This window comes from Rhopalosiphum padi, chromosome 3 (assembly GCF_020882245.1).
Source record: "Rhopalosiphum padi isolate XX-2018 chromosome 3, ASM2088224v1, whole genome shotgun sequence".
NCBI classification, from domain to species: domain Eukaryota; kingdom Metazoa; phylum Arthropoda; class Insecta; order Hemiptera; family Aphididae; genus Rhopalosiphum; species Rhopalosiphum padi.
Genome location: NC_083599.1, coordinates 66,467,390 through 66,490,584, shown reverse-complemented (window position 1 = coordinate 66,490,584; position 23,195 = coordinate 66,467,390). Strand labels below are relative to the sequence as shown.

The 23,195-nt window shown below is 31.2% G+C and overlaps 2 protein-coding genes across 2 annotated transcripts; one reads left to right on the top strand and one right to left on the bottom strand.

The window, feature by feature from the left end:
* Positions 1-10,607: 10,607 nt before the first annotated feature.
* LOC132925456 (uncharacterized) lies at positions 10,608-23,182 on the top strand. Its single transcript, XM_060989853.1, has 6 exons — positions 10,608-10,669; positions 10,741-10,909; positions 21,416-21,820; positions 21,906-22,510; positions 22,841-23,094; positions 23,148-23,182. Exons 1-6 carry the CDS (start codon positions 10,608-10,610, stop codon positions 23,180-23,182), a joined length of 1,530 nt encoding a protein of 509 aa, XP_060845836.1.
* Positions 11,472-18,365, bottom strand: LOC132927544 (uncharacterized). The gene is made up of 7 exons (XM_060992090.1): positions 17,974-18,365; positions 15,905-16,045; positions 15,334-15,486; positions 15,165-15,263; positions 14,735-14,845; positions 12,555-14,662; positions 11,472-11,993 (listed from the first exon to the last, which is right to left on the bottom strand). The coding sequence occupies exons 1-7, from the start codon at positions 18,017-18,019 to the stop codon at positions 11,556-11,558; spliced, it is 3,096 nt and encodes a 1,031-aa protein (XP_060848073.1). The 5' UTR covers positions 18,020-18,365; the 3' UTR covers positions 11,472-11,555.
* Positions 23,183-23,195: the final 13 nt, after the last annotated feature.

Sequence of the window (23,195 nt, the reverse complement as noted above, 5' to 3'; positions counted from 1 at the left end):
TTTTATGTGTGTAATATTTACTCATAATTGAATGATGTTAAGTCGCCAAACATAAACATTGTACAAAGTTTGTTATGGACAACACGATTTTTGTTCTTTATAAAAATGATATTATCATTTAAATTTTCTATAATTTTCCATAATCCATTAGGAATAATATAAAAGTTCAATTGTGATATTAATTTCATTAATGTTTCACTTTTAATAATTAAATTAGACCTATCGTAATAATAATTATATTTTTCAGTACTCGTTTCCAGTGTCGCAGAACTGTAAGCAGTGTTAAATAAAAATATAAAAACAAATTTCAATGTTTAATTTGTTTTACCAGTACTAACTTAAAATGATCAAGCATTATACACTGGTCAAATTTTTTGCTCTCGATTATTTCTTTGACACTATTTTTGTACTTCAATATTTTTTTTTTTGATTGTTTTTTTAAATTTTTGTTAGCCGATACCATAAAAGAAATAATTGAATTTTTGTCTGCTTGTACATTGAAGTTTTTTTTTACGTTGTTGAAAATTTGAAAATGTTTTTGATTCGTAGTAGTGAAATGTATGTCTTTTGAATTTAATAAATGCTGAATGGTTAGTGAATAGTGTTTTAAAATGTCTTGTATGTCCATATTGAATAAACCTAATGCGTTTGATGTAGTATGAAATATAGTTAAATCAATTTTCAAATGCCCCCAATTTTTGATTGTAGCAATAATCTTGGCCACATTTAAAATTGATGTCTTGGGAAAATTGAATAAATTAATAATATTTTATTATTTGTAAAATGAATAGTACTTTATTATACTTACATCGCTATGGCGTGAATATTTCTTAAACATCCCAATGGCAGGCTTAGACACAACTCTACGACTTTTTTTATTTTGACGTGAGTACCTCCATAGTTTAGGTTCATAATTGCTTTTTATTATATTTTCCGGATATTTGTCAGGAATATAATTTGCTTTTGGAAGGTAGTCAAGAACTAAAAGTAAAGGTAAAACAATTACATACATGTCTCTGTTTGGTTGAAAAAGGTTGAATATTTATACGACATGCAATAGAAGAAAAATTAATAACTGCCGGGTGATTCCTATCTAAGCGGTATTTCTGACCCCCCCCCCCCGAAGATGATATTTGTAGTGGGCTCACCAAACTTGCAGGTATGGTAGGTCGGGCAACTTTCTACGATGTGTGTAAGTTTCAAAATGATCGGTAAAAGGGTTGAATTTATACGATTTTTGTAAATTTTTAAAACACGATTATATGTAATATAGCGTAATACTGTACGCGGATCGATGTATAATACGATAAAATGGTGTGAACGGGTTTAAACTTCGGTAACACAGAGTCTACAGGGTCCTTCACAGGGTCGCAAAAGCTGGGGATGATCGGGGGAAGGTCGATTTTTCGACTAAAAATCGAGAAGTACACCCCCCCTTTGAGAACTTTTATCATTTTCCGGGTGAGTCCCGGGGTAGACCAACAATGGACAATGAGATCACCGTCTCCGTGATATTTGTAGTAGGTTCACCAAACTCGCAAGTACGGTAGCTCGGGGTACTTGCTACGATCTGTGAAACTTTCAAGACGATAGGTCAAAGGGTTGATTTTACGCGAATTTTGGAAGGGAGTTTACTTTGCCGGATGAGTCCCGCGGTAGACCAACAATGCACAATGAACTTAATGTTTCAAAAAAGGTCGATATATCGGTCAATATTGGTTTTTTGACCTCCCTCCAAAGGACCGAAAACACTCCCCGGGTGCCGTTCCATAGGTTTCGTCGAAAAAATCAATGGGTTGTGGGAGGCTAAAACTCACACATCTCGCGATTTTACGTAATTTTTACGACCCCCCGCCCGCCAAATTTCCCCGCCCAAAAACTTCCACGGTATTCATTTCCGTAAAAATTTGAAAGCTGAATCGTAATCAGCGGCTCGAGCTCTATAGAATTACAGTATTACATTGTTAAGTATCGAAAAACTTCGCACTGTAACATTCCCAAACCATTGACAAAAGTGCCGGGTGAGATACTAAAACGATGTTATTTCTTACCCGGCCACTCTTCGTCACTTTTGTGTTGACGTCCATCAAGTATTGGTTCCGATGTTGATGGTTGTGAAGTACGGGCCTCAGTTAGAGTCACTTTTTTTTGACGTTGGTCATCAAAAACTTCATTGCTTTCCCCACGGGGACTGGTATTAGACGATGGAAACTTATCAACAAAATTTACTAAAACAAATTAAAAATTGACTTTAATATTTTAACTAATATATAGAAAATCAAAGTTACTTACTCTGTTCGGTAGTTTTCTCACTAGCAGTTGCATCATTAGAACCATCCGATTCATTGTGTGAACTGATGAAGGCGGGTGTAGTCAATGAATGTTCGACTGCTGAAATTATTTTAAAATTTTACTTAATAAAATTAATCATTGCAAAGAGAAATTATAAACTGCTTACGTTGGTCATCAAAAACTTCATTGCTTTCCCCACGGGGACTAGTATTAGACGATGGCACCTTTTCAACAAAATTTACTAAAACAAATTAAAAGTTGACTTTAATATTTTAACTATTTTATAGAAAAACAACGTTTCTTACTCTGGTCGGTAGTTTTCTCACTAGCACCATTAGGACCTGCTGACCTGGGATTTCGGAATCTTGTATTAAAGGTATAATAGAACGGACTAGACTCTTGGATGGAGAAGTTGTAATTTGACAATTGGTTGTCATATATTTTGAAATCGTTTCCGAAGGCTTCTGGTGTAATACACATCATCCCAGTCGTGTGAGGTGTGAGTCCCAATGTCTTACCAATAATGTTAGTGGTACAATAATCGTCGGCAGTAGCTAGTACATGAGCCTTCCAACTCCTAGACTTCCTCGTCATCATTTTTAACCTACAATGTATCAAATGAGATTAATTCTGATGCATATAATGTTTTTTAAAATATATCCAATATTAGGATTTTGTTTTCTGAAAATATGAAATACCAATGAAATACAATAATGTATACATATTAATGTATTTTATGAATGTGTATATTTACTCATAATTGTATGCTGTGAAATCCGGAAACATGAACATTGAAAACAATTGTGAATGTAACATCTTCATTTTACTTGGTAAAAAAATAAAATTATCAAACATATTTTGAACAATGTCCCACAATTTTTGGGTAATGATGTTGTTTTCTAACAGAAATAATAATTTATTTAATTCTTGTCCCATCACAATTATATTATTTGTATTATAATCTTCATGACACGTTGTTGTTAAATTTGTTGTACTTTTCGCAGAACTGTAAAGAGTATTAATTACAAATTAAAAAAAAATTTTCGATCTTTAATTTTTTTACCAGTACTTACTTAAAATTATCAATACCGATAAGACTCTTAAAAGTTAAACTGGACACAATTGATTTTATTTCATTTTTGTGAACTGAATTTTTTTTTTTTGACTGTTTATTTATATGTTTATTATCAGCAATAAGGAAATCTATTATTGATTGGTCATCAGCATTAATATTGAATTTGGATTTTACTTTATTAAATATCGAAAGATGTCTTGAGGTATTCGAACAGCCATTAAATGTGTCTAAATTAAACAATTTTTTTTTGGATCTCCAAAGATTGGTACTTTAATACGTTGTCAATTTTGATGTTGAATAATCCTGATGCAAACGAAGCCAATTGTAAAGTTGAAGAATTTACTTTTGTATGCCCCATACCCTTAACGTAGGCGATCATTTTTGCAACGGCCATTATTGATTTCTTTGGAAAATTAATAATATTTTATTATTTGTAAAATGAGTAGTATACATTATTATACTTACATCGCTATGGCGTGCAATTATTTGCCTTTTCATTTGCCTTGCCCTAAGCACCTTTTTTGGGGCGGACCGGCCCAGTATGGGTTCTCTAGTCCATCGCAAACTGCCGTTATATTTCATGTCGTTATACAACATACTATCTGGTGCTTCTATGACAAATAAAAGAACAACTTAATTTAATATAATTATTCCATGTACAAAACATGCATTACTCACTCTGAGCATTGGCTATTTTATTACAATACTTAAAACTTTACGTTTTATATATAATTTATAACCTTAAATAAAAATTGTCTGTGTATACACTGTATACATTTTTAATTATTTACATTTACACATTTATTTACAATTATTTACAATTACAGTAAACAGAACCCAGTTTTTGGAAAGCTTATACATTGTGCATTTAGCAGTCTGATCATTTGCGCAAAATTCAATATTATATATTCACACATCGATAAATTCTATGATATTAATGATACCTTTACTGAATTCGGATACTTGATTTACAAATACGAATTATTCAATGATTTTTCATTTAACATTGTATTTTAGTATACTGAAAGCGTACAAAACGACTTCAAGTTCCAAATCCTATCACAATTACAATGAAGATAAATTATTTGATTACTTGAGGAATGCTATCCTTAACAAGACTGACTAAAAGGAAGAATCAAAATCTTACCATATTCCTAAGTGTAAAATATATTAATTTGGTATTGTTTTAATGTTTTAAATTAAGTAATCAATATTAGTGTAATTTAGTTATTATTGATAAATATTTATTTTTAAATTTTCACAAATCAAAAATCTTCATCAGATGATACAGTTATATTTATGGAATTAAATTTTTCTTCTATTATATCTTTACTGGCACCATTCACCTTATTTGTTGTGAGTGTATTGAATTCGATCCAGCATCTTGGTGGATTAGTGTGTTTATCCACACCAGATTTACGGTTGAATACACAACACCTAATCTAAAAAATTTGATAAACATGTAAATACAAATATAACAATTAAAAATATAATTTTTATGCAATCATTTAGAGACAATATATTGTGGATTAAGAAGACGCTTCTTGTGCATTTGTTGTTTCCGTTTTGCAAGTGCATAATATAGCATATTTATGCTCAGCAGATCACGTTTAGCTTTGTTACTTTAAAAATTAGAGTGAATCAACCTATTATAATATTTAATAAAAGAACACTATTTATGTTTGTATGTTGGGTTTTTACAATAGTTAAATTTTTTACCTCTTGAGATATTATACACTATGAAATTACCTCTCCTTGGCGACTCCAATATCTTTGCCGTTTCAAGGCCAGGTCGATTTCAAGTTTATCGTCCAAAGTTAAGATCTTAAACTTTTTATAAATTAAAGCAAGATTTGAATGTTTTGGACACCACCAAGAATCACACTAGATTAAAAAAAATTATAATTTATTTTAAATTTTCAATGTAACTAGTTAAGTTAATAAGTTAAAATTAACTTAACTTTTAACTTATTAACTCGTTAATGCCCAGCCTTGTAATTTTATTATTTTGAGTTTATACAAGTAAATACATATATTAATTTTTAAAATTATTTCAATTTCTAAATTTAAATAAAATTTGAACATACTTTTTTTTCAATCTCAATTTGGATACCAGGCTTTTTATCTTCTTTCTTAATGTCCTTAATGTTTGCTAATGCCAACAATTTGGCGTCATTTTGCAATGTTAGATATTTCGCCGTTGGCGATATCCGTAGGCGGATTGCCCAGCACAGGTACCGATTTGCATCGAATGAGGACTGATAGCTAGACACTCGATTACCATTTTTCGTACTTATTTATTTTTTATATATATTCAAAAAAGAACCGGGCGTGCGACAAGACACGGTATTACACCGGTTAACGACTGATAGCTAGACACTTAGTTACCATTTTTCAAACTTATTTAGTTGTGTATAAATCAATTTTCCCAAAAGATATGACGTTCGACTTAAATTTTGTCCCCTACTATACAACATCAGACTTTCGACGTCAGGAGGTATAACAATCCGCCGTAGCCGGATTGCCCAGCACAGGTATCGATTTGCATCGAGTGAGGACTGATAGCTAGACACTCTATTACCATTTTTCGTACTTATATATTTTTATACATTCAAAAAAGAACCGGGCAAGCCTCGAGTTGAACTATATATGTGACCGATTTCTAGACACCCGACTACCATTTCCAACCGAATTTCCCTTGGAACGATTTTCACTCGACCCCCTCGAAGGCGCCGGAGGCGGCTTCCACAGGCCGGGAATCGAGGCATATATATATAATAATCTAATATAATAAAACGTGAAGCGGTTCTTCTTTTGTCCTCTTGAGCGCTGCCGGTACTTTAGCGGAGAGCCAATCGGAAAATTACGATTCTTATCGCCCTTCCGCCGTTATCGACGACGGCTTCACGCGACGCCGCCGTCGCCCGTGCCGACGGCCGCGCGACTCCTGAAGCCCGCTCTTATCACCGCCGTCCGGTATCGTGCTCCCGCGATATTTTAATACCTATCATTTTTTTTTTTTCCGAAAATTTCGACTTTTGAGTAGCCGTTCGTGCGGTCTCGACGTGTTTTTCGCGTCTTCGGTGTGCTCTCTTTTTACGCGTTTGTTTTCTCCGGGTCGCGATCGCGTTGACCGATCTCTTGAATACGATTTCACGGCCTTTGAGTTATTTTTTTGAATAATAAATCATGTTTTATATATATTTATATATATTAATTATATATTATTATTTATATTATTTTTTATATATTTAAAAAAATTACGATGTCTCGACGGACGTCGTGGGCGAAGAAATAAAAAAACGCGTTTAGAGTCGAATCGTACGGATTTCGTGGGTAAAACGGTGCTAGACGCCCGATTCGTCGCGGCTCGGAAACGGCTCAAGTGCTCGAGATTCGACGTCGGTTTTCAACTCGAACTGTAGGCGATAGGTTTAGGCGTTAGGATTCAGGATTAGGCAGGTGTAACGAGAACGAATCCCGCTCTGGTGGTATTTCCGGCGGCCCTTTGATTAACACGGCCGCCCACATTTTTTGCACTTTTTTTCGATTTTTTTTATTACGCGATTTTATATCTTAAAATTTCGACATTTTTTTTTTCCGTCGTAGATCGTTGAATTATTATGACTTAATAATAAATAACCTCATTGTATTGGTTTTACGTACGATTTTATTTTACGCGTGTGCTCATTGCCGTCGTCGAGAGTCCAGTGATCTGTCGATAGCGGTGTACTGATATAACGGAAGGTTTATTCGTCGGTAAATTTCCTACGACTTTATTATATATCACACGTATTTCGTTTTTTGTACGTTATAGTTAAGTCTGTTATACATACATAATAATAAAATATTTAAAAACACGTTAAGTTTAACGATATTAATAGGTTTAACTATATACATATAATTTAATATACGTCCACAATATATAAGTGGGAAATCGTATAAATATATTTGTGCGTGTGTATGTGTGTGTTTGTGTATATACTATGAAAAAAAAATGTGAGTAGGTATAAAATATAATTAAAATAATTAAAAAAAAAAGAATCAAATACATTACAATAATAGTAAAATAATTTTAAACATAAATGATATTACTTATATATTTTTTTTTTTATCATAATAATTGTACATTGACAATGTTCTGGTGGACTTAAACGGTACAAACATGATATGTTATAGGTAAGTATATTATATATGTAAAACTCATACTCTCCTCATCTGTACACAAATTATTGTTACACCGATTATGTAATAAACATTAAATAATTAAATAAATTATATTTCTAATGTTTTATATAATATCTACCTAATAAAATACATGTGATTGTATGTAATATTTAATTTTTTTAACACGATACATTGCAAATTTAATCACGTGTATTATATTTAATAATAATATATAATATTAACGAATTAACACTGCGAGTCGTTTTTTGCATTTTTTTTTCGATTTTTTTTTTACGCGATTTTATATTTTAAAATTTCGACATTTTTTTTTTCCGTCATAGATCGTTGAATTATTATAACTTAATAATAAATATAGTTTTACGTATACGATTTTATTTTACCCGTGTACTTATTGCCATCGTCGAGAGTCCAACGATTTGTCGATAGCGGTGTGCTAATATATCAAATGACTATATCTTATCGTCGACAACAAATTACCCGTGTAATAACATATTGTAAATCTATTTATTGTTTATTCGTCGGTAAATTTCCTACGACTATATCATGATATATTACACATATTTCGTTTTTTTGTACGTTATAGTTAAGCCTGTTGCAGATAATATAAAACCAATAATACCTGCACTACAGCAAACACCTTATAATATATTGAAAATATCGAGGACAAATATATACATATAGAGTATAATAACAAAACTGATGTATTGTAATAATAAATATATTAATATATATATGCAAAAACAAAAATGTACAATATATACATAATAATAAAATATTTAAAAACACGTTACGTTTAACAATATACATTTAATTTAATATACGTCCACAATAAATAAGTGGGAAATCGTATAAATATATATTTGTGCGTGTGTGTGTGTGTGTGTAAAATATAAAAAATAATTTAAAAAAATATTATATAAGAAAATTTAAAATTTATTGTTTTTGCTGTAAAAAAAAGAATTAAATACATTAATTACAATAATATAGTAAAATAATTTTAAACATAAATGATATTACTTACATTTTTTTTTTCGGCCGCCTCCGCTGCCGCACCCGGCGCCACCTCGGATGTTCCCGGGGTTTCCGCGGTACATTCCGGGTTCTCCGCCGCACCCGGGGCCACCCGCTCCGGCCTCTCATCACTGGAGCCTATCCCCGCCGCTGCAGGCCGCTTAAATTTTTTTTTCGATTTTTTGCCTGTAACACGAATATACAATGGAATAATATACTGCTCACGAAAAGCACACGGGGCAAGTGAAATTTAATATATATATATATATATATATAATAATTATAAATATATAAAATACTCACATTTCCGCGCAATGTGACCGTAGCCGTTGCAGTTGAAGCAACCTGAAATAGAAAAATTATATAGAATTATCATAATGAGGTCTGCGGCTTAAATTTCGATAAACTTACGGCGTACGGCCTGTTTTGGCCGCGGGTTTGCGGGGATTACCGACGGGTTTGAATTACCGTAGTAATTCACCCGCAAACCCGGGCAATTGTTTATGGAACCGATGTTCAAGTTGTCCATGCTGAAATAAATTATAATTAATTAAGACACACGCATCGTACTTTTTTTCATATATATATATATAATATATATAATAATATATATATAACGTAACGCGGTGACCAGATGTACAAACATATTTTAATAATTTTCCTACATACCTATTAGAATTGATTATTTAAATAATTTTTCATTCGAATATAAGTATTTTAATTATTTAGCCCAACTACGATCTTACAGTATATTATGCATTTTTAGCTCGAACCATAAAATAAAAATGAAAAAAAAAATACTTTCTTATGAAAAACTGCAGTACATGTGGTCACCATAATATACTCTAACTCAACAATTAGCAAATATAATTAAATATCATGTACTTACGTCTTCGGTGTGACAATTGGAAATGAACGGCTTTCCCGATTTCACTTTACGACGATGTCTGTTATTTCGTATACATATTATACCCGCCTTATATTATATTATTAGATATATATATAAAATGTTGGTTATGACTTTATGAGCGATACCGTGTTTGAACGTCGGTTAACGTGTTTACTGTATTATTGCAGGTCTTTGGATGGCGTGACGTACAACGCGGTGGTGGTGGGGTGGAAGGAAGCGTCAACGGTCGAGCCGTTTGCCGAATTCTGCAGGCTACGTTTAACATCCGTGCAATACAGTTGTCGTAGCATTTTTTTTTTGTTTTTGTTCGTTTCACTTGCACATTTATACTCATTATTATTATTACACTTACTTATTTATTATTTATTATTATAATTATAATTATAATTTCTTCAGTTCTTATTACCTATTCGTTCACTTTTTTTTTTTTCATATAACTGGGACTTTGCAGGAGACCGGTGAGTACAACATTTTATTTTCCTTCCATAACTGGGCGTAGGCCCGCGCCCACGTGTGTAAACAAGCCGTTTGTTTAGGTTTTTGGTTTTTTAACGAGTGCGATATAAATTACTTTCAACTATTATTATTATTAACATTTTCGTTGGTCGCGTCTTCTTCATACACAATGTATGAAAACATAATAATAACGAATCGTTCAACTCTCATAGGTTATGTCATTTTGTAAGCAAATGAACGCATACACGGCTCCGGTGACACACCTTTGCACCTGTTTGCGTACATCAATAACGCGAGATTATCGGCGCGCAGTTATAAAGTATTTCAATGTTACGGTTAACGAAAACATTGCATTCCGTTAACGGTAGGTATTAGCATTATACGCAGTTCCGTTGTGATGAGCACATTTTCCATACTATTATTTCGTATGAACTTAACTTAAATGCATTTTGTAAATTATTATTCGAATAATACTATTAACGTATTTCCGATAATAACGCGCAATAACTGTTATAGTATCATCTCCGCTGATAACAATCATTATTTTGATATAGTGTGTTTGTAAATAATTTGTTTTTTAATATATTCGGTTTGCTAATGTTATTATGCTAATTACTAAATTAAACATGTTTTTAACAATATAATATATTATATATACTTTTTAGTTTTATCACAATGGTCAGACACCGCGTTATGTGTGGAAACGTTGATGGAGCTATTGGAGTTTCAACACACAAGTATTCACAATTTCATTGCACTAAGCACATTTGTATGTACCATTATTATATTGCTACATTTTCCTCTTTAGATTTCCTACGGACGCCGCACGTAGACGTCTGTGGGTGCAATTTGTGGAGACCAACGGTTTTGCTGTTCGTCCACACTCTGTGCTCTGTTCGAGGCATTTCATTCCACACGTCGACTTCTTCCCAGGGGCCAATCGACGCCGTTTAATCAGAACAGCCGTGCCGTCAATAGTAAGTTTATTATGAAATACAATTTTAGTTTTAATTGTATGGTATATCTCTTCACACACACACACACACACACACACACACACATACATACGCATTGTATAAAGTGAGATCCGTATGGTAAATGCATCCTAACGAGATCCACCATTCAGAAACGTCGTATCAACATGGGAGTTGGTAGTAAAATAATTTAAAAATATTTTGACCATAACACACAAATAAAATTATAAGAACACTTGAGTTTATTTTAATTATCAACTTTCATTGCGAGATCCAGAGTGTGAAAAAGTTATTTTATTACGTTGAGAGATCTAAAGAGTAAAATCTATAACTTACGAGATCCATATGTGTTTCAATATTTTAAAGCATAGTGCTTATTAGATCCATACGCTGTTGCCAAATCATTTCAATCATCAATTAATTAACTACACCACGCGTGCTATGTGTAACAAGGCAATTCTATTGCCACTGCATTAAGATAGGATAGGTATAATAGTCTCAATGCTAAGTTTGATAATATGTCAATTCACTCTAATATTAAAATAATAACACATAACTGGAATGATTATATCTGTATTTATTATAAAATTAACCAGCTTGCAAAAAATTGAATAATAACATAGTAAATAGTAATATTACTTGATGATTATTACTTCAAATTTTTATTTTTATAGCTATTGGCAGCATTGTGCACAAAATCTTTTATTTTTTTCCAAGGCTTATTAATTTTATTTTGTTTTGCAAAATTTTCACATTCATGTTTTTTGGGAGCTTTATTTAAAAAAATGTTATTTTTAAAATGTTTAGTCATTATTTGTTTTTCATTGTCGGTCCACGGTATAATTTTAATATTTTTGTTTAACATTTGTTTTTTTATAACTGAACGTGGTTCTTCTGTATTTAATTCATTTATTAGATCGAGGTCTGGGGAGGAGTCCTTTTCTTGTAAATCATCATCCGCTTCATTTTCATCTTCGTCAGAAACTAAATCATTAGCACTGATGTTGATCTCATCTAAAGTCTTCCCGCGATACTTCTGGCCCTCGCCTTTTTCCATGAGTAACAGCAGTTTGCTGACTTTTGCTACCTGCAAATCAGTTTGATTTAAATAAAATAATCGTTAAGAAATGTTTTTAGTTATCAACTAGTATATAAATATATAATATTGTATTTGATTATTCAATTATGCTTCAGATTATAAATACATTAGATACATCAAAGGGTCAGAATGTACAAAATATACATTTAATAATTTAACCAACATTTAGCTGTCAACCATACATTAATGTATGATAATATTGAAAGCATGATAACTATTAAACTAAAGCAAATTATTATTATTATTATTAATATAATTTAAGTTACTGCACATTTAATTAATACGAAAATATATTTTTACTTAAAATCTGATTAAAAGAAAAGATTAAATTCTTAAGAAAATATTTATCTTAATTTGCCCAGGCTTTATATATTATATTTAGTTTTGATATAACCCGTGCAAAATTATACTTGATTTTAAGGAAATTGTATTAAATCAATATGAATAAGTTATTAATCTAATTTTCTGTTGAACAAATTACAAAATTATTCCATTAAATTAACAAAAAATGTTTATAAATATTAAAATAGGTAGGTGTAAAATATTTACCTGAAATGCATTATCAGTCAGTCTATAAAAATGTTTGTGAATGTCTTTCGTATGACCCATAAATGTTGCAAGTTGTTCTATATCGCCATCAGATAAATTGAGCAATTGTGAAACCGTGGCAACGTGTTTTCTCAGACGAGTTGAAGTAATATTTTCCGGATGCTCTGCCCCAGATTTTTGACCAAATTTTCGAATAACATCAGAAGCTCTCATACAACTAGTAGAACATTGTGTTAAAGGAAATAAGAATGGGTTTTCATTGTTTATAAAGCTAGCAGATTCTCTAAGTTTCAATAAAAAAGTCAAACGCTTTTGCTGATGTATTGTGAACAAAATTGGAACACCTCGTCCACGCTTTCCGCGGATTACTATTCTTTTAAAACTTTTAGTAAGTTCTAATTCAACCGGAGACAGCGCATGGCTAATTTCTTCCTGAGAAACTTCTGACGGTGCATTGATGTAAGTATCTAATAGGATACGTTGCACTTCTCCAGCCCTACGCCGGTTAAGCAATACAATTTGTACCATTATACTTTCTTGGAGCTCTTTAAACGCTGACATATTATCTGGATTTAATTTAAGTGAGTGATACGCCTCTTTTTCCACACTAATAATGTAATCTCTAAATAATTTAATGTCTGATGTCAACGGAAGTATAGCTGGCTTGTTCCACTTATTTTGATATATTTCCTTGCATGCGTTAGTTGAAAGTTCAAAAGACCACTGTTTTTCTATCATGTATTTAAAATTGTTGATGGATTCTCTTTCTTTTTGAGATGTGTCAGGACTTAAACTATCACTCTGCTTTAAAAATAAAAATTCAGCCAAATCGCAGCACTGTTTAAGCATTTGACCAAGTTTCAAAATGACGGATGGTGAACCAAAGCTATCGTTTTTTTCATCGTATCTTGCAACTTTTTTTGAGCATTTTATCACAAGATCAAAATGATGAGGTAAAAGACAATCTTTTAGGGTAGAAATTGAACTATTTTCACTTCTCATGGCTATCAAAAATCTGGCTAACGTCCTTAATTTCTGTGAAACAACTGCTATTAAATGTTTTTCTTTGTGACTTTTGAGATAACGAGTTCCAAATGAAGTTATTAGCTGGTCAGATTTTGCCACAAAAGAGATTTCATCGCTCGCCATTCTTGGAAATACCGTTTCTTCGAGCTGTTTGTTATTTCCGATAAATGCCACCAACATATTTTGTCCACTTGACTGAGCTTTGCATGTTTTTTCTTTATCAGTTTTTACATATTTTGAACATACTGTTATATGACGCGATAAATATTTTTTTTTGTACATACCATAACAATACTTGCAGGGTAAATAGTCACCAGCTATAACTGATGAAGTACTAAATTCATATGGGCGACGGACTGGCTTAATTTTATTACCTGCAACATTATTCAAAAAATTTCCGCGTTTTCTTAGAGAATCGGCCAAAGCTAATCTTTCTTTTGAGCCTTTGGGTAATGCTTCATATTTTGATACTTCAATTTCGGACTTATGTTTTCTAATTATGTGCCTTGTAAAATTTGTAACATCAGTTTCACAAAAAAGGCAATGATCTAATTTATCCCAAATACGTTTGTTTGTTAAATTTGATTTCTTACTTTTTTCTACTTCCGCAACTAAACTAAAATTTCTGGAAACAGTTTTCATTGGCACAGTATTCATTGATACGTATATTTCAGATGAACTTGGAATAAGCTCTGGAGCCACTAGTTTATCAGATGTAAAACTATTAATATCATCTAATACTGTGGTCGTGAATGATGACGTCATAATATGCGATGTTCTAGGTACAAGCTCTGTACCAACTGATTTTTCCGATTTAGAACTATTCATTTCATCTAATAATGACGTGCTGAATGATAAGTCCATTACATGAGATGAACTTGGAATCTGCTGTGACGCAACTGATTTGTCTGATTTATTTTCACCATATGGAAGATATTCGGAACCTGAATCATGTTCTTCATAGGAACTGAAACCGTCAGATAGGTTTTTTTCAAATTCATCGTCATCACACGGAAGAAGAATTTGTTCAGTGGTTGTATTAGACTGATTAGTTCCAAAGAATTTGTTTAATTTAAAACTTGCTATAAATAAAATAAAAATTAATGTTATTATATTAGCAAGCAAATGAGAGACATAAGGTCAAAATAATTTACCTTCGTCAGAAAGATTTTCCATTGGTACTAAGTTTGCAATTTCATTAGATTTTTCATTTTTTTGGTAATCATTTATGTCAGTTATCGTCTCAAATAATGAATTGTTACAACCTGATGGACACACATTAATATTAATATATATATTGTAAACTTAAGTCAGGAGGACTGTAATGCATGTTTATTCCTCGAATGATAATAGTTTTTGGTTATGTATGTTTAGAAGTTGGGTTGTCACTCATACGACATAATGTCAGTCGCTAGCATAGCTTCATGTGACACACAACATTCTTCTGTATTACAATATTTAATAGATAAGTGTAGTAATCGTTATTAATAGTATCCATTCTAATTTTGATTATGGTAACCCAGTATACCACAAATGTCATAATATTAGCAAGCAAATGAGAGACACAAGGTTAAAATAATTTACCTTCGTTAGAAAGATTGGCCATTGGTAATAAGTTTTCAATTTCATTTTGTTGGCCACCATGTGTGTTAATTGTCGTCTCATATAATGCATTTTTACAATCTGAAGGACACAAATTCCATTTTTAATAAAAAAAATATATATATACATGAAAATTAAGGGTTTTATTTACCTGTATTTTTTATTTCATCCAATTGAATATTTGTAATAGTTTTAGAAATTTTATCATTATGATCTTTGTTTTGATCAGTTACATTTAACACAGTTTTATGTATCTCAAATTGTTCACCCATCTCAGAAAGAAAATGTTTAACATCTTCTTGATCTTAAAATTAAAAAAAACAATCAATTTTTAAAGTGATAAAATATGATACTATTTATTAAATTTTTACTAATAGAAGATTAAAAAACAATTGTTAGTTTTCTTTTAAAACTTAAAAAATTCAAGCTACTTTTTATAAAGATTCATACATACGCACTATTAGGTATAGTACCTACGCTTAAACAAATAGGTAGGTACATTGTTATTTTTTAATTTAACAATAATCATATGGTTTTGTACTATTTAAATATAGAGATTTAATTGTGGCTAGTAAGTGGAAATGATCAAAATTAAAAATAACACTATATACCTACTTAGATGTTTTATTAACAAAATAAAAATATGCATAAAATAATATAAATGTCTAAGTTAAGTTTTGTATTCAAAATTATTTATAAATAGAAATAACGTTAGAACTTACTTCCTTTCTTTAATAGTTTTGCTTTATATTTATAACCGTCCATCCATTTAATCTTAATATAAGATCCAATTTTTGCTGTTATGTTTGTGTTTGGGCACATATATAATACATTATCATCCTTAAAACGTACTGCTAACCAATCTGTCACGAATAAAGATAATGAATATAATATAAATACTACTAATAACTAATTTAAGTAAAAACTTGTTTATTTAAATAATTAAAACAACAGTTCTCTTATTTTTAAATAAATATAGTTATGTCTTTACTAGGACTTGTTATCAAAACAATTTAAAATTGTATAAATCATATATACATAGATAGGATTTCTATCTATCATATAGAGTATGTATTTAATACCTATGTAGAAAAGTTCTACATGACATTATTTAATTTTTCAATCCTTATACCTAAGTGTTAACTTAAAAATAATGGATACTAGCAACTAGCGTTGTTATCCTCTATAATGGTAGATCACGGGAAACACTGAAATACAAAGGGAGCTTCTAATTATTTATTTAAATAACTATCAAAATAATAAATTACTTACAAAAAGGTAGTAAAAAAGTGATAAAATTAAAATGTAATTTATATTAGTTACCTAAAATAAGTAAATTTTCATTTTGAAGATACCACGACCTAGGTACTACATGCAATTAACTAGGTATAGGTATTTAATATTTTAGAGTAATTTCCTCATGGGGCTTAACAAATAAAATAATATTTATTATGAATGAGCTATTTAATAAAACAGGTAAAACTAATTGAAATTTTTTTTATTAATATTCATTTGCAGTCTTGTTAAGAATACTTTTCAAAAGTATTCAAAAATCAAAATACTTTAACAAATACTTTTTTTAGTTTAATAAATTTTATATTTAAATATTTATTTTTGTTCAGTTATTACTTATAACTTATTTAATTATGAAAAGTTAAGATTCAGCTACTTTATAATGCATAATAAATAATTTATTATCATAATAATAAAGCACACAAATATTATAATATATTAGTAGAACAGTATATTGGCATATTGTATATTATAATAGATATGAATTAAATCTTTGAGCTGTATTTAAAAAAAAAAAAAAAAAAAATGTTCTTTTAAATGTTTAAAACAAAATCTAAAACAGTACATTACAAAATATAAGAAATTGAAATTGGAGTAGAATATAAGAATGAAAAAATGTATTTTTTAAGTATTTAAAATACATTGGTCAAAAAGTATTTTAAAAATACCTATTTGAAATACAAAAAAAGTATTTAAATAATAGTATTTGAATACTTAACAAGACTGTTCATTTGTTGGTAGGTAAGTAGGTAGGTAAATATATTTTTATTTAAATTTAAAGAATTGAAAATTGTTTAAAAAGTAGAAGGTAAATATAATTTATTTAAGATTACTCAATTAAAAAAAAAATATATATGCAGTAGGTAGTCTCAAGAACTCTTTTATGTGAATGATTATAATGTATTCCTTAAATAGTTGGCGATGAAGGGTAAATAAAAGTATATATCAGTGAAATTTATTTTGTTTTAACCTTTCAACTCCTTATCATTAACTTGGTCAGTGTACATCTATACTCAAACACAACTTAACACACTTCATCGGGCAAGAAAAAAAATGTGCTTTATTGCAAAGTTCAAGTTAATGATACTCGACAGTTTAACTAACAAAAGATGAAAATAATAAAAAATTTTTTTTTAAATTCATGACTGTTCATAACTTTCTAAATAATGAAAAAATTAAAAGTAGTATATTATCAAATATTCAGTACCTACCTAAACAAATTAAAAATAAATGATAGGTAGGTAGGTAAATTCACAATAATATAATAATAGTTGAATAAGAACTAAGATTTATGAATTTATTGGCAATAGAGAATTCTGATATAAATGCCTACTTAGTTACCTATTCAGTATAATAGGAAGATAGATGAACTACCTATTAATTACAATTCATTTATAAATCTAAAGGGCAAAACACAGTGTTAAAATATCTACTTATATTAAAATAAATGTATAAAAAATTATAATTTTATCATAGGTACCAATAATAATATTCTTACCTTTAAAATGTTCCTCCATATCAAAACGCTGTTTTCTTGTATGCATAATTTTAATAAAAGATAATTTAAAAGAACTAAAGAGCACAACTATTTCACGTTGGGAGTTAAAGACAAAATGTGTAGAAGCTTAAAACATTAACACAGAACAACACGTTGTTACAGTACGACACTAGGCGATCGAAGTGATTACTGATTACTGATAATTGATTTCACGTCTTACGAGATCCGTTTAAAAATATCGTATTAATACCTCACACACAATAGGTAGTTATAGTACTCTGCGAGATCCACATTATATAAATTTATTTATTTTTCGACATTCGTTACGAGATCCGTTTAAAAATATCATATTAATACCTCACACACACTAAGTAGTTATAGTACTTTGCGAGATCCACATTATATCTATTGATTGGCATTCGTTACGAGATCCGTTTAAAAATATCGTATTAATACCTCACACACAATAAGTAGTTATAGTACTTTGCGAGATCCACATTATATCTATTGATTGGCATTCGTTACGAGATCCGTTTAAAAATATCGTATTAATACCTCACACACAATAAGTAGTTATAGTACTTTGCGAGATCCACATTATATAAATTTATTTATTTTTCGACATTCGTTACGAGATCCGTTTAAAAATATCATATTAATACCTCACACACACTAGATAGTTATAGTACTCTGCGAGATCCACATTATATAAATTTATTTATTTTTCGACATTCGTTACGAGATCCGTTTAAAAATATCATATTAATACCTCACACACACTAAGTAGTTATAGTACTTTGCGAGATCCACATTATATCTATTGATTGGCATTCGTTACGAGATCCGTTTAAAAATATCGTATTAATACCTCACACACAATAGGTAGTTATAGTACTCTGCGAGATCCACATTATATAAATTTATTTATTTTTCGACATTCGTTACGAGATCCGTTTAAAAATATCATATTAATACCTCACACACACTAAGTAGTTATAGTACTTTGCGAGATCCACATTATATCTATTGATTGGCATTCGTTACGAGATCCGTTTAAAAATATCATATTAATACCTCACACACACTAGGTAGTTATAGTACTCTGCGAGATCCACATTATGTAAATTTATTTATTTTAAGATCATATTAATACCAAAATACCAAATGTAAAATGGCACGTCACGAGATCCGTAGCAGTGTACATTTAACGTATTATACCTATACATTTCGTGAGAAGGTTGTGTTAGTTTAAACACAATTACCATATTCAATGATTTCATTTCATTTTATAAAATAGTTAAGTCAGTGGCATTACTAGATAAAAACTTTAGAGGAAAATAATTTATTCATCAAAATCCAAACTCTGAACCATGCATACACAAATATTTTAAATATACTTTAATATAGTCTATGTATAACAAATTGTAGGTACCTTTATTGATTAATAATAATAAGTACCAAGGTTTTGCTTACATTTTTCTTTTTTTTTTTTTGGGTGGTATTTTGAATATAATATATATATGTATCTTGACTAACAAGTTTAATACGTATATAGGCTTGCAAAAATGTGTTGTTAGTGGTGGTGATCTGACCCACCTGGTTACAACCTTGATAAGTAATAAAAGTTAATTAGAGTTAATTTATAAAATATTTGGAATATCTGGGGTTGGGGGTAAAATAATACTATTGCCCCCCAAAAAAGTTGCATGGAATGCAAGTGCTTTCTTGTCCCACAAAAATTACGTCAGTGACTAAAATTTACGATAGCTGAGTTTTGTCGTTTGTGAATTGATTAATTTTTAAAATCATTGTACGACGAACGCCAAATATAAATACAAGCATGGCAAAGTCCGCTGGAGTTTAAATTATCGGCAACTGATTAACCACTTTTCGTCTCTACCGTCTATGAAAATTAAAAGCATTATAATATTATTTTTATAGGCAGTTAAATTGCGACGTTGCCGATAACCGGATCTCGGATAATCAGTAGTTTTCTATTGCAGCGTGTGCACAATTAAATATTTTATATACACACACTCGACAGTGGCGCATTCTGGGAGGAATCCACCAGCGTTAGCTCACACACACAATTCTTATTTTCTATACTTTGTGAGATCCGACCAATTTTCAGTGGACATAGTAATATATCACATTGGGATCGTATATTTGATATAAACGTTACGAGATCTGGCATTTCGGATCTCGGAACGAAAAAGGATCTCACAACGCTGCTCATTTTCCATATAGTGGATCTCATTGCGTACCCTTCGTAAACTCACACACACACACCTCCATAATAATACAATGTAGGTACAATAGATTATAATATAATTTTTAATCAAACATTTCACTGCACCAAACATGAATATGTTCACTTACATGTTACATATCATTAACATGTGTATATAACATCTTCTTTTTCTTTTTCTGTTCACTAAATTACACTAAACTTGACAAAGTATACCGTTTCTCAATAACTAACTTATCTCACTGTCAATGTCAGTTCCATCACGAGTATAAGTAAAAATGTGTAACAACATAACCATTTGAACATTGTTATGTGAATTTATTTATATATATTTTTTTTATATCTACATCTTGAATTTTATTCACTACAACTTGACTTATACTCTTATTTATACACTCATTATAATAATATATATATAACTTTTATATATTACACTTATGGTTCTATCAACACCACACTTGATAATTGTTGACAAATTTATATATTATAATAATATATACTATAAATATCTTTTTTTTAAAAACCAAATATTTACTACGCCAAACATAAACGTTTTTACTTGCATACACTTCTTTTTTACCCTATTTATAAATAAAAAAGCATATCATTGTGTACAGGGAATGGAAGGTTTGTGTATTAAAATATATCTATTATATATATATTTATAGTTTCTTTTTTAGGTTCACTTATACCTATAGCTTAATTAATTTATTGTATTTAATTAATTTTTATATACAAATAAAATAAAAATATTAAATATATTTCTATTTATGTCTGTATGTTTAACTGATGGTACTCATTATGTTCTGTTATTTATGGGAAAATTAAAAAATTGAGATATATACTCAATACAATACATTACCAATTTATTAAGAACTAACCTATCTTATTAACAATATTTATTTTAGTTGTTAAATTATTTAAGTTTTATTTTTAATGTATTAGTTACAAATAGTTATTTTGAGATTTGTATTATTTTTTTTCAATACTGGTAAATGTTTAAACATTAATTTACATTATGCAGTGCAAATACATATAAACTATTAAATTGTTGTTTCAAAACATGTGTGCTGCTGTTCTACATTTTGACCCTAATCATTAAGTGCTCATATTTTTATAATTTTATATCACTATATATATATATACTACTATACTACTACTATTCATTTAAACTGATCATCTATGATTTTATAGGCAGTCGAACAGCAGCATGAGGCACCTGACGGTGAACAAGCAGTTCACGAAGAAATTGACAACGCCGATGAACAAGGCGGCGCGGAAATCGTTGAGGTCCAAATGGATTTCAATGAAGTGCAAATCGTCGAGGACAATGTGGAAATTGTCGAGGTCCAGGTGGAAGATGACAATGTGGAAGTTGTCGAAGTCCAGATGGAAGACGACAATGTGGAAGTTGTCGAAGTCCAGATTGAAGACGACAATGTGGAAGTTGTCGAAGTCCAGATTGAAGACGACAATGTGGAAGTTGTCGAGTTCCAGATGGATGACGTCATAGTCGTTGATGTTCTGCCGGCCGACGCGCGGGCAGAACTTGAATTCGCAGACATCTTCGACCATTTACCTCCGGACGTCGACGAAGAGGTCAGTGAATAAATATTTCATCATATTGATAAAATAAAAAGCATATTATAAGAACCATTAAAATTTTATTATTCACACATTGCAGTTCGAGCCGATTCCACTGGGTGTTCCTGTGGCGGCAGAACGTTTGCCAATGAGAGACCGTCCGGCAGGTGTTCAACACCCACTCCCGGACCAACACAACATAGGTGCTTTGGACGCGGTTTGCCGAGAATGCAACGCCCGTCACTTCCACTGCGAGCGCGCAGCTAGAGGTCACTTCTCCACGTGCTGTAACAACGGTCAAGTGACCGCCACAGGACAGCGCGTTCTGCTGCCAGCACCTGTGCGTTTAACTAATTTGTTGATTGATGATTCACAGGAAGGTACCAACTTTCGAAGGGAGACTCGCCGGTACAACAACTCACTGGCGTTCGCAGCGTTCTCCAGCGACCTCAACCCCAGACGGTTGCCGGGTCGGGGACCAAGCGTGTACACTGTCCACGGACAAGTGTACCGCAGGGTCAACAATGACGTCGTCGGCAACGAACACAGGCCACCGAGCTACTGTGAGTTGTACTTTGTCAACTCCGCCGAGGCCAACCAGTCCCGAATGCGACAACAGGATGTCGCAGACCGTCTTTTGGCAGGTTTGCTTGCAGACCTGGACCAAATGCTTCGGGAGATCAACCCGTACGCTCAGGCTTTTAGGTGAGACAACCACTAAACTCATACACATACACTTTTGTAGTTATTAAACGCTGTGCTTAAACTTAAATTTTATGATTGCACACATTGCTTTTTTTTTTGTCTATACACACGGTCGGTTCTTAATGCATAAAGGTAATAATATTTTAATTTATTATTTTATACAATATACATTACACTATAACAAAAAAACAAAACCACGGTACTTCCGGATAAACTAAATAACATATAGACTACTGATTATATGCATTATATTTATTTTTATTATCCCACTTGCTGGTCTTTTTGCATCTTTTTGCAATGTGAATATGATAAGTATAAATGTGTTTACAGGAACATGAGCAGGTTGTGGTTGGAGGAACAAGAAAGAGCCAATGCCAACCCTGATTTGATTGGACCGAGGTCGGTAAGTATGCATTTTGTTACAGATGCAGCCAGGGACCAGCGACGATACCAGCGACCGACCGCAAACGAAGTTGCGGCTGTGTTCGTTGGTGACGACGGACGACCACCGAGAGACCTAAATCTGGTAATTTTTGACAGGAATCCCGTTGACCCCCGACATCGGATGCAAACCATACCCGCGGGCTCATGTCACGCAGATCCCATGTTGTACCCTCTGTTCTTCCCGCATGGGGAGAGCGGATGGCACTTCAACGTGATGCAAGAGGGTAACCGCAACAACCAA